Raw genomic sequence first — 13,366 nt, 5'->3', positions numbered from 1 at the left:
TTTGATTTCTGTTGTGATATTACCCAAGTGATCAAACAGAGATGTGTAGATGAAAAATGCCCAAAAAAGACATAAAAGTCACAGATATATGTGCCCTATAATATATGTATATGTGGAACATTGGGGTTACTGCAGTGTAGGTGGGTTAGAAATATAACAGTGACTCAGTGAATGTGACAGAAAGATTAAAAAAATGAACAGAAAGCATCCATTAAAATCTGGGCTGAGGAGAATACATTTACCATGCTGATGCTATTGAACTGCATTATTGTAAATGTAAAACTCAAATCTTTATGGCAAGGAAAAATAAAAGCATAAATTGTCATATAGTATTCGTTTAGTCAATATTCCATGTCGAATACAGATGAATGCCAAACATGGACATCGGAAGTCTCTAACCTAAAGCCTCAGAATTTGTATAATAACGTTTTCTGGCATAATAATATTGAAATATATGAATTTGTGAAACAGAAAATTGGTCTGGCAGTACTTTACTTTTGCGTCACCAAACCAGTGAATTTTAAAGAGCGTCTCGCATGAAATTCTCTTTGATGTAGGCGTGTAATTTATGTTGACTCATTCTGACCTCAAGCCAATAAAATATTGTCATCAGGCTCTTTCAAGGTACTTGACACCAGGATGTGGGTCTTTCTGTATTTCCCACATTCAGAAACATTTACAGCAGACATTCATACGGTTTTGAACCAAGGCTTCAGAGAATGTGCAAAAATCTAAAAATATCACAGCGTTTACATCTGTGTACACGGCACACCAGCGTTAGCAAAAACATAATATAAAGAAATCCTTGATGATTTGCCTTTGCTTTGATTTAATGCAATACAGCAGATTTTGTGCTTCAAACGTTTTCAAGATGAGATATTGTTTAAAAAAAGTAAAGAAAAAAACAGTTCAAGGGCTGCCAAAAGAACTAGTACTACTAGTTCTGGTGAATAATACAGAAAAACTGACAGTAATTTATCCAGTAATTTTCTACCCATTTACAACAATGTCAATTAATTAGACAGTGGCTGCCTGCAAGAATCCTTTTTCTCTACTGTGTCCTCGCTCCGAATATATCTCTTCTTTTTAATATCTTTTCCCTGTCTGTCCACATGCAAAATAAATCGTTAGCTGAGAGATAGAGCATAATTACTAGCAGAGAAAGGGCCTAAATTGACATTCTCACCGCCTCTCGGCTTGGAAAGGTCCTCCTAAGAGGCTTACAGCATGACAAACCTGCTTCGTTAATAGGTTAATCCTTAAGCCTCCCCAGTGCCATCACATCCTCTACACCTTCATGCATTTGCTGTGAACGCACTCAGTCATTTTCCTCCCGTTTCTGAATATGTCCACATTGTTTCATCCTCGCTTTCATAATACACTGCCCTGTGTGCTGCTTTTTTTTTGTCTCCGGTTAATTAACATTTAACTAACACATTGTTTTCTTAGTGAGATTTCTCCTTCGCCTTCTTTTTTCCTCTCCCTTCGCTCCCTCATTACTTTCTCTCGTCTCTCTTGCGGTGTCGTCTTTGATTTCAGCCCTGCGGCGAACTGGTGAGTCGTCGCTGTCCTCAAATGAATAATTAGAATTACACCGAGGCACTGTATAATTGTGGAAGTGTTTCATATATGATTAATCTACTGCCAAGCTGCTTCTGTAGCATCCATGAAAATATTCACAAAGTATTGAATTTATTGAATTTGTTTCTGTCTACCTCTTGCCTGTTTGGCTTTTTAAAAAAATCTTTCTTGTCATTTTTTTTCATTGAAGGCTATTCTTTCTCCTATATGTCTCCCATGCTATCATTTTTAAATCACTTGCATTTCTTTCTCACCTCTAATTCTCAGTCTTTCTTCACTTGTTTTCATCTCCACTGAGAATAAACTACTTCCCTAGCATGCATGACACACAGTCTTGACACACACTCTTGAATAGATGCATTCACTTGTTGTCAGCTTTTACCAGCTGTCTTTCCCTTGCATACTCTCTCTCCTTCTCTCTCATCCTACCACATTCATCCCCCAGAGTTCTGCTTTCTTCTGAGAATGCTCATCTGTAAAAGACACACAGCGCTGTGGATGCACTTGCAGAAGAATACAAATGGTCTTTGTTGTCTACCTCCATTTCCTAACCTCCTTCTTCCCCTCATTGCCTTTTTCTCCTCCCTCTCCTCTTCCTACCATGCTTTCTAAGGCTCTTGTCAAAATGCTGTGATATATTCATGTTTTGTAGCTTTGTAGCTAATCCACAACCTCAGTGAAGGTCATCTTTCACCACCAGGAATCATTAAAGCATGACTGTTATGCCCTTGAGTCAAAAGTCAGCGGTTGGTGTGTGTGCTGATTGAGCCACATAAGCAGAGTGATAAATAAGCTCAGAGTGAGACATCATTTCCACAAGAGATCTTTGTATCCTATGTGCGGAAATGGAGCGAGGGAGCGTCCTGTTCACTAACCTATCTTTGATGTACCCTTTCCCTTATGATGTCGTGAAAAAGTGCTCCGGCAGTTATTAAATAGGGACTAGTTCATGTTCACGCTAAGAGTGCTCTACACGTTCGCACCTCGGAAAACGTTCGTCTTTGTGAGTATTGACATGTGTAGAGACAGTCGTTATGTGTGTTTACATGGAGCGAACTGTATGCTGATGTAATGTACATGTTAAGCTAGGCTAATCGGCAAGTTGTTATTAAGATGTGTGTTAACCAGCGATTCATTTTCATTTTTTCTCATGTTCTAGTTACATAAAAACAAGACAGTCAAGCCTTGTGTGGAAGACCTCTTCTATTTGTTCGCTAGCTGTCTAACCTCACAGGGTCACGTGTCGTGAGGGCAGCATAGTAAAAAGACGAAGGAAAAGACGCCTACTCAGCGGGTTCAAACATACAGAGCTACTTTAAGCAACATGAGTCTACGCTCAGGAAGAAATTACCTAAAAGACTACGCTGCTGAAGAGCTAGACGAAGCAGCCGGTGGTGAACAGCAACCAGACGTTGCCACTCAACCAGCTACAACGCAGCAACGGTCTCAACCATTCGACACCAAGTCGCAGCAATCCAGAACCTCGACAAGGCGTTCTCAACGGACATCCTCATCAACAGCTTCTGCAGCTGCAAGGGCCTACGCCAAAGCTCAAGCAGCACGAGCTCAACTGGCCTTCGCTGAAAAGGAAGCTAATGCAATGAAACAGAGAGCTGAACTGGATGCTCATCTACATGTCCTCCAGTGCCAAAAAGCAATAGCCGCAGCTGAAGCAGAGGCCTCAGCCTATGAAGAAGCAGAGATTCAGAGCGGGGAGCTCTACGGAGAACTTTGTGAGGAAGCTGAGCCCATCAGTACAGTGCACCGCACTAACGAATATGTTCAACAACAATGTGAGTTACTCTACCCAGACACTCAGCACGACTCAGCACAGCCTCCTAAAGGAAATTGCAATGAAGTAGATGCACAAGACAGTACACAAATAACTAATCCTTTTATAACCAACACTCAGACGAAAACACCACCTGTAAATAGAGAAAGGAAACAGGAGCAAACAGTGAACACTGGTGTAGTCGACACGTACTGGTCCAACTCCACAAAGCACACCCCCAACCTTAACAACTGTGTACCTGAATCAAGTGAAATGCAACAGTTTGCAAAATACCTAATTCGCAAAGAACTAGTCAGCACAGGTCTTTTGCAATTTGATGACAAACCTGAAAACTATTGGGCATGGAAAACCTCATTCATCAGCGCAACCAAAGACCTAAATTTGTCTCCAAGAGAGGAATTAGACTTGCTAACAAAATGGTTGGGTCCAACATCATCCGAACAGGCTAAGCGCATTCGTGCTGTACACACCCTCAATCCTGCTGCAGGTGCGAAGATGGTCTGGCAACGCCTTGAAGAGTGCTACGGCTCACCTGAGGCTATTGAGGACGCACTCTTAAAAAAGGTAGAGGACTTTCCCAAACTCACAAACAAAGACAATGTTAAGCTGCAGGAACTTAGTGACATCTTATTGGAGCTTCAGTGTGCTAAACAAGATGGCGCGCTCCCAGGACTTGCTTACCTGGACACAGCTAGAGGAGTCAGGCAAATAGTGGAAAAACTTCCCTTCAACCTACAGGAAAAGTGGACAACTGTAGGAACACAGTACAAGGAGACTCATAGTGTGTCATTTCCTCCTTTCTCAGTTTTCACACAATTTGTCCAGCGGCAAGCGAAAATGAGGAATGACCCAAGCTTTGCTATGTCCAAGGCCAACACCCATGTCCCTTCTCCCACAGAAAAACTGAGGTCATATAGTCGCAAACCTACTGTGTCAGCACACAAAATGGACATTACGGCAGAGCCGGACCAGAATAATCTCAGTCCAAAGAAAATGGAGGAACCGGATCGCCAGTGCCCAATCCACAAAAAACCACATCCACTCAAAAAGTGTAAGCTCTTTAGAGACAAAACTATTGAAGAAAGACAAGCCTATCTCAAAGAGCACCACATATGCTACAGATGCTGTGGGTCTGTCCAACACATTGCAAAAAACTGTAAAGCAGTGGTTAAGTGTATTGAATGTGACAGCCTCAAACACTTATCTGCAATGCATCCTGGTCCTACTCTTGCCCCTAAGAGTACTACACCAGGAAACAACGACAATGAAGAGCAAATCGAGAGCTCACCTTCAGTCGAGTCGAAGTGCACAGAGGTATGTGGCCAAGGTGATAGCCCACGTTCATGTTCTAAGATCAGTTTGGTCAAAGTGTATCCCGCAGGCCAAAAAGAGAGAGCTATAAAAATGTATGCAGTAATAGATGATCAGTCCAACAGGTCACTGGTTAAGTCAGAGTTTTTCAGCCTTTTCAAAATCAATGCCAAACCCACTCCATACACCTTAAAGACTTGCTCTGGCAGAGAACAAACCTCAGGTAGGAGAGCTGTAAACTTCTTCCTCGAGTCTTTGGATGGAGAAGTCAACATCCAGCTACCCCCTTTAATTGAATGTGACTCTGTGCCGGACAATAGATCTGAAATACCCTCTCCAGAGATTGCCCAGCATCACCCACATCTTCTTCCAGTGACAGATAACATCCCACCTGTCGACCACCACGCCCCAATCCTTTTACTCCTTGGAAGGGACGTCATCAGGGTCCATAAGGTACGTGAGCAAATCAACGGACCCAATGATGCACCATACGCCCAAAGGCTAGACCTGGGTTGGGTTATTGTGGGGGAGGTGTGTCTAGGAAAAGTGCACAGTCAGTCAGAGGTCAATGTCTATAAAACACACACCTTAGATAATGGACGTGCATCCTATTTTGAGCCTTGCCCAAACACAATTCACGTTAAAGAGAATTATGGGGTCACTATGAATGCAACCTGCATCACAGACGATTTGGGACACTCTGTGTTTGTTAGATCTGAGGGTGATAACAAACAAGCCATGTCTATCGACGACAGAGCATTCCTGACAATAATGGACAGTGAAGTTTATCAAAACCAAGAGAACAGCTGGGTTGCACCTTTACCCTTTCGCTCACAGAGAAGGAGGCTCCCTGACAACCGAGAACAAGCCCTAAAACGCCTCTGCTCTCTCCGAAAGACTTTGGAAAAGAGACCAGAAATGAAAGATCACTACATCCAATTCATGCAGAAAATGTTGGATAACGACCAAGCCGAGCCTGCCCCTCCTCTGCCACTAAGTAAAGAACATTGGTATCTGCCCACGTTTGGGGTATACCACCCACAGAAGCCACAACAAATACGAGTCGTGTTTGATTCAAGTGCAGAATGTGACGGAATTTCGCTCAATCAAGTGCTTCTTGGCGGACCTGATTTGAACAACTCCCTATTGGGAGTGCTGTTGCGCTTCCGCAAAGAGCCCATAGCCCTGACAGCCGATGTGCAGCAAATGTTTTACTGCTTCGTTGTGCGCGAAGACCACAGAGATTATCTGCGTTATCTGTGGTATGAGGACAATGACATTACAAAGAGCATAGTTGAGTTTAGAATGAAGGTCCACGTGCTTGGAAACAGCCCGTCACCCGCTGTTGCCATCTACTGCATGAGACAGGCAGCACAGCAGGGAGAACGAGAACACGGATCTGATGCAAGACAGTTTGTTGAGCGTCAGTTTTATGTTGACGATGGTCTCACATCAGTCGCCACGCCAGAGGAAGCAATCAACCTGCTCACAAGAACGCAAAACATGTTGGCAGAGTCTAACTTGCGCCTCCACAAGGTGGCATCAAACTGCAGTCAAGTCATGGAAGCTTTCCCTGTTGAGGATCATGCAAAGGACCTGAAAGATTTAGACCTAGGAGTAGACCCTCTTCCAGTTCAGAGAAGCTTGGGACTCTGTTGGAACCTACAATCTGTCAGCTTCACTTACCAGGTGTCAAATGAGAGCAAACCATTCAAACGGAGGGGAGTATTGTCGACAGTTAATAGCCTCTATGACCCTTTGGGATTTGCTGCTCCCATAATAATGCAGGGCAAAGCATTACTCAGGGAACTGTCATCTGATGGAAAAGACTGGGACACACTCTTACCCCCTGAGAAACAGGAGAGGTGGGACTTACGGAAAGACTCTTTGCAAGCCCTTGAGAACCTCCAAATACCAAGGTGCTACAGCCCAGGTACGTTAAGCACAACGAAAGTGAAAGAACTTTGCATTTTCTGTGATGCCTCCACTGTCGCTATAGGTGCAGTAGTCTATCTGCGTACAGTTGACAGTGAAGGACAGTGTCATACTGGGTTTGTGATGGGGAAGTCTAAACTCGCACCCCGCCCCGCACACACTGTACCACGCCTGGAACTATGTGCTGCTGTGCTCGCGGTGGAAATGTTTGAGCTCATCAGAGACGAGTTAGACATTAAAGTAGACAATGTGACTTTTTACACAGACAGTAGGATTGTGTTGGGGTACATACACAACACCTCCAGACGATTCTACATGTATGTTGCCAACAGGGTTACGCGCATTAGAGCATCCACCCATCCGAGTCAATGGCATTATGTACCAAGTGAGTTAAATCCAGCTGACCAGGCCACTCGGTTCATTCCAGCAGCAGACCTGCAGAACACTACCTGGTTCTCAGGTCCACCCTTTCTGTACTCTGACCCACACACAGAACCACACACTGGTCCTTTCACGCTCATCGAACCTGAAAAAGACAGAGAGATACATCCGGAAATAAAAGTAATGAAAACTACTGTAGCAGAGCCACAGTTAGGTTCTGGCCGTTTCAAAAAGTACTCAAACTGGATCACTCTTTGCAGAGTCATAGCCAGACTCATTCATGTAGTTACATCCTTTGCACAAAAGACAAGTGGACAAAGGGGATGGAAAGGTTTCAGTGAGACACCGAGCGTCCAAGAACTCACCCGAGCCCAAGCAGTCATTATTCGAGCCGTCCAACAAGAAACTTACAAAGGGACGCTTGAAAACATTAAAGAAGGAAGGAAGGTCAGTGGCATATTTGATGCACTCAAAAAGCTCAATCCTGTAGTGGACAAAGACAGTCTCTTACGAGTCGGTGGACGTCTTTCCGCTGCCGATCTCACAGAGAATGAAAAGCACCCTCTGATTATCCCATCTACCAGCCACATCGCCATGCTAATTGTAACTCACTATCATGAACGAGTGGCTCATCAAGGAAGACACATAACTGAAGGAGCTATCCGTGGTGCTGGGTACTGGATAATTGGAGGGAAGCGGCTTGTGTCATCTGTCATTCATCGGTGTGTCACATGTCGCAAGTTGCGAGGCAAAATGCAGATCCAGAAAATGGCAGACTTGCCTGCAGACCGAGTCACCCCTGAACCACCCTTTACCACTGTAGGCCTAGATGTATTTGGGCCATGGACTATTGTGACGCGTCGTACAAGAGGTGGTTGTTCCCAGAACAAACGTTGGGCTGTGTTATTCACATGCATGTCAACTAGGGCTGTGCATATCGAACTGATAGAGACTATGTCTGCTGATAGTTTTATCAATGCATTAAGAAGGCTCTTCTCTATTCGGGGCCCGGCCAAGTTTCTGCGCTCGGACAGAGGCACGAATTTTGTGGGCGCTTGTAAGGAATTAGACCTAAACTCAGGAAACAAAGCAGTAGGAAAGTACCTGCAAGAGAGAGGGTGTGTTTGGACTTTCAATCCCCCTCATGCGTCTCATATGGGAGGCTCGTGGGAGCGCCTTATAGGCGTTGCCAGGCGCATTCTGGATGCAATGTTGTTACGAACTGAACAAACACGTCTTACTCATGAAGTGTTGTGCACCTTCATGGCCGAGGTGATGGCAATTATTAATGCAAGGCCTCTTGTTCCCATATCCACCGACCCTGACAGTCCTGCAGTACTCACTCCAGCAGTGCTACTAACGCAGAAGATGAGTGCTGTGTCCGCCCCACTTGGGAACTTCTCATCAGGGCAGCTGTTTGGGAAACAATGGAAACATGTTCAACTCCTCGCTGACACTTTTTGGAAAAGGTGGAAAGGAGAATATTTGTCCACCTTACAAAGTCGTGCAAAATGGACAGAGACTAGACCTAATGTCAAACAAGGAGATGTGGTCCTGCTAAAGGACCCCCAAGCCAGCAGGAACGAATGGCCCATGGGACTAATAGTAAAAACATTCCCCAGCAGCGACAAGAAGGTCCGAAAAGTGGAAGTGCGGACTGTAAAAGATGGGACTGTTAAAATGTTTCTCAGACCAGTTTCAGAGATTGTTGTTTTGCTTGCAGAGACTGAATGAATATTCTTCAATGCTAGATGATGTTTGAATATGTTGTATTGATGTTTATTGTGATATAATGTGTGTATATCAAGCGGGGAGTGTTATGCCCTTGAGTCAAAAGTCAGCGGTTGGTGTGTGTGCTGATTGAGCCACATAAGCAGAGTGATAAATAAGCTCAGAGTGAGACATCATTTCCACAAGAGATCTTTGTATCCTATGTGCGGAAATGGAGCGAGGGAGCGTCCTGTTCACTAACCTATCTTTGATGTACCCTTTCCCTTATGATGTCGTGAAAAAGTGCTCCGGCAGTTATTAAATAGGGACTAGTTCATGTTCACGCTAAGAGTGCTCTACACGTTCGCACCTCGGAAAACGTTCGTCTTTGTGAGTATTGACATGTGTAGAGACAGTCGTTATGTGTGTTTACATGGAGCGAACTGTATGCTGATGTAATGTACATGTTAAGCTAGGCTAATCGGCAAGTTGTTATTAAGATGTGTGTTAACCAGCGATTCATTTTCATTTTTTCTCATGTTCTAGTTACATAAAAACAAGACAGTCAAGCCTTGTGTGGAAGACCTCTTCTATTTGTTCGCTAGCTGTCTAACCTCACAGGGTCACGTGTCGTGAGGGCAGCATAATGACAGCACCTCACTCTGCTGAAGGAAGAAATGCTCACATCATCCTCACACTGTGAGTCTTTTATAAGAAGATAGTAGTTTAACGTTTTACACACTTTTGTCATTACACAATAAATTTTTAGGCCACTTCTCTCTCTCTCTCTCTCTCACACACACACACACACACACACACACACACACACACACACACACACATTTACACAGGCCATGTAGTTGGCCATACCTTTGAATTTAGTCCCATTGTGACACGCATAAACTCCAGCCCCTAGCCTTGCCTTCTGCCTTTACGCTGTGAGAGAATGGGCCATTTTAAAGAACTGCTGCAGTCAGTTTGTGAAATTTCTCCCCTCTTAGATATCCCGCAATCAACTGAAAGTAGTATTATTGTGTATAAGTGGAAACAAAGTGGCAACAGCCCAAGTAAAGCACATGTGTTGAGATACAAAAGTCTCAGATGTTCTGCTGACTCAGTGACTGCACAGTTCCAGACCTCCTCTGGTATTAACATCAGCACAAAATCTGTGGGATGGGAGGTTCCTGGAGTGACCTTGCATGGCTGAACACCTCTTGTAGGTGAAGTTTCAGCACTATTGTGCACATTTGCATTTGGCTAAGTGGTCAATGATTAGGTATACTACAAGGGTTTTTCTTATGTGCAGTGTTTTCTTCATCACTGCTGTCCTTCAGCTATGTTCATGCCTATGTATTTTTCCTCAGAATATACCAACTGTTATTATGGCATGTCATGATGCATGCACAATCCATCCATCCATCCATCCATTCGCTTCCGCTTATCCTTTTCAGGGTTGCGGGGGGCGCTGGAGCCTATCCCAGCTGTCATAGGGCGAGAGGCGGGGTACACCCTGGACAGGTCGCCAGTCTGTTGCAGGGCTAACACATAGGGACAGACAACCATTCACACCTAGTAGCAATTTTGATTATCCAATTAACCTATCCCCACAAGCTGCATGTCTCCGGAGTACCCACGCAAACACGGGGAGAACATGCAAACTCCACACAGAAAGACCCCGGCCTGATGGTGGAATTGAACTCAGGACCTTCTTGCTGTGCGGCAACAGTGCTAACCATTGTGCCACCGTGCTGCCTGATGCACAATCATCCATGTTATTATGGCAATTTCCTACATCACTGGCCTGTTTCACCAAAATCTTTGGTCACAATTCCAAATATAAATGCCACTTTTTTAAGGAGCTCAGAACTTTTAGCTTCATCTAAAGAGGAAATTATGCCAGCAAAACGATTCCCATAGGAAAGGAAATGCACCAAGTAAGCCATTTTCTGTGACTGAAGCTCCTCATATCTGTGCCCCAACAATAAACCCTTCATCATTTCTCCCCTTGCTGTCAACATGGTATTAAATCAGAATCAACTGGACCTGCTCAGCAATTCCACAGTAATTCATCACCCTCATTAATTAAATTTAATCAGAACCAGCAGTTCTTTAACCACAACCAAAGAGCATTTTTAAGCAAAATCTTTCCACAGACAAGAATCAGGAATAAAGTTTCTTTACCTCAACTGCTTGGCTCTGTTTAACTTTACTCGTAAGAATTTTAAAACATAAAGCATATACATGCTTTTAAAAACTGTGTTAGTTGGCTTTGGAATCCTTTTATTGAAACAAGAGATATTTAAAAACATTTAAAAAGTCCATATACACTAGTCATAGAAGTCAGTATTTCTAGAGGATATTATTTATTCCATAGTGTCGCAATTAAAACAGCAAAACAAGGAACATTTTCATTTTTAGCCACATAATTATGTCTAAAATTTGTATTATCAAATCTCAGATCTTCTGTTTCTTGCTGTCGAGGGGGGATGCATATTGCCTGTGCATGCATGTCAATATGACCAGTGCTTGGAATCCAATGCTTCAGTGTATTGCAGCCTTCATAAATCCCTGTTATACCACAGGATTATAAGGACGTGTTAAAGCAGTGAGATGGTGAATGACAATGGCTTGTAAAAATCCTGCTTTTCTCTGCTGAGATTCAAGTGTGTGTCTCTCTGTCCCTGTGCACTAAGCCCAACGACATGCCATAAGCTTAACTCTGATTCAAGAAGAAATGATAATCAACAATTGAGAGGCCAACAGGAAATTGGCATGATAGGAATTTTTTACTCAAGGGTTCACTAATGACACAAGTCTCATATCTGTGCACAAACCAGATAGAGAGATTAGCAGCGACATGAGTGCCACCAGGATTAATTTGGTTAAGCCTGATAGCATTTGACATTAGAAAAGGTTCTAACATAGGTGTTCTGTCAGGGTCAGAGTCGCATTCTCCCTCATTCTTTGTTGTGTGTTCCTGTGTGTTTGTTTAGGTTTGAAGATTCCGTTTAGGTTAGTTTTGCATTTCCTTGACAGTCCAGCAATAAAGCTGAACTCTTGTGTTAAATCCTGCCTGGTGAGTATGCTTTTGGGTCCAATCCTGCCTGCTCAACACACAGTTTTGACACATTCAGTGTACTGTGATGCTAACTGTTATTTTGCACATTTCTAACAAAAGAAAGACACAACAACCACAGTCATTTCAAGGCACATGATATTGTAGGATAAAGCAACTATGAGATTAAAGATAGAAAAGCCAACAATTTAATGATGACCTGTGAGGTAAAAAACAAAACAAAAAAAAAAACCCAAACCTCAACTCATCAGCCTCCTTCCACCACAGCTGCAGTGACCAGATGTGGTGATAAAAGAGGAAAAAGAAAATGGGAAATAAGAACATAGAGAGACAATAAACAACCAAGAATACAAAAAAAAAAAGAGATTGTAATTACACGCAATAGTGCCAGCTCTAACTAATCAACTAATTCAAGCTTATAAGCAATAAGCTTGAATTAGCCTTATCCAAAAGGAATATTTTAAGGGAGAGAAGGTGGATCTCCCAAACCCAAATTGGGAACTGGTTTCAAAGTGGGGATGGACACCTGATGAGGGCTTTACCTCCCGTTCTACTTTTCAAAACTCTGAAAATCCTCTGTTGAAATAAATTTTGGATAAGGAGGTCCATCATGTTAAAGACCCTATTTAAGGTTTCAGAGCATAATGTGAGTTGATGGCAGGCGCAATTCTAGGATCAGAGCTTTGGGGGTTCTGAGCACCCAGAGAGCTGCCCAGCCAGGCAAGATAAACCTGTCTCTGTCAGTCCCTGCATCCTTAAATGTTGTCCCAAGTTCTCTCTGACTGTCACTTTGGTGCACTTAAACCCCTGTTCCTCCCTGTTCTCATCGTCTGTTGTCTTCATCTCTGTTATCAGTCATCATAATTTTACCATCTCTGAGTAAGTCTGCAAATTTCTTTATTAAATCATAAGATTCTTAAATTCATCAAGTCTCTCTGTGCCTGGGTCCTCGTCACAAAACATGACATCATTGTTTTGTACATTTTAACACAATGTAATCCCCACATTTGTGAAAGAAAAGCAAAACACTTTTGCCTGTAACAAAACCATCAAATCTGATAAAGGTTATTTAAATGCTGCAAAAGAAGAATGGATTGAAAAAAAAAATACATTCCCTAACTTTAATTACTGGGGGAGAATAATGAATGATGCTCATAGTGAGCAAAAAGTAAACTGAGTGCATTTTTTGGACAGAGATTCACTTTTAATGTGTATGTATAATACAATACAGATATATAAAAAACACTCCCAAAACAGAAAAAAATTACTAATAAATTATTACAAAATATTAATAAAAACTATAAAATGGAGGCAACTTTGCCTGTGGTAGAATGTATGAAAAATCTTTATTGCAGATACTAATTTGACTAATTTAATAATACTAATTTTGTGTTGTAAGATTTATGACTTTCATGCTTTCATAGTGGTACTTAGGAGAGCCTGACATTTTTTATCAGGTGGTACACACTGTAAAACGTTTGAGAAACACTGATAAGCGTATCTGTGCTTTTGGAAAACATTTAAAGCTGCTGTACAGAATCTTTGAAACAAGCTTGAAACATTTTTAGAATATAAACAGA

General features: G+C 42.6%; 1 protein-coding gene across 1 annotated transcript; it reads left to right on the top strand.

The window, feature by feature from the left end:
• The first annotated feature begins 1,352 nt into the window (after positions 1 to 1,352).
• On the top strand, positions 1,353 to 13,024 carry LOC147327206 (uncharacterized). The gene is made up of 2 exons (XM_086294855.1): positions 1,353 to 4,687; positions 4,802 to 13,024. The coding sequence occupies exons 1-2, from the start codon at positions 2,906 to 2,908 to the stop codon at positions 8,732 to 8,734; spliced, it is 5,715 nt and encodes a 1,904-aa protein (XP_086150981.1). The 5' UTR covers positions 1,353 to 2,905; the 3' UTR covers positions 8,735 to 13,024.
• Positions 13,025 to 13,366: the final 342 nt, after the last annotated feature.

The sequence above is a fragment of the Aulonocara sp. 'chitande type north' Nkhata Bay genome, linkage group LG6 (genome assembly GCF_057382095.1).
Source record: "Aulonocara sp. 'chitande type north' Nkhata Bay isolate Kocher_YH1m ecotype deep benthic linkage group LG6, A_spYH_male_GT1.1, whole genome shotgun sequence".
Taxonomy (NCBI): Eukaryota; Metazoa; Chordata; class Actinopteri; order Cichliformes; family Cichlidae; genus Aulonocara; species Aulonocara sp. 'chitande type north' Nkhata Bay.
Note: the sequence above shows the minus strand (reverse complement) of the source record. Positions and strands in the feature narration are given on the sequence as shown.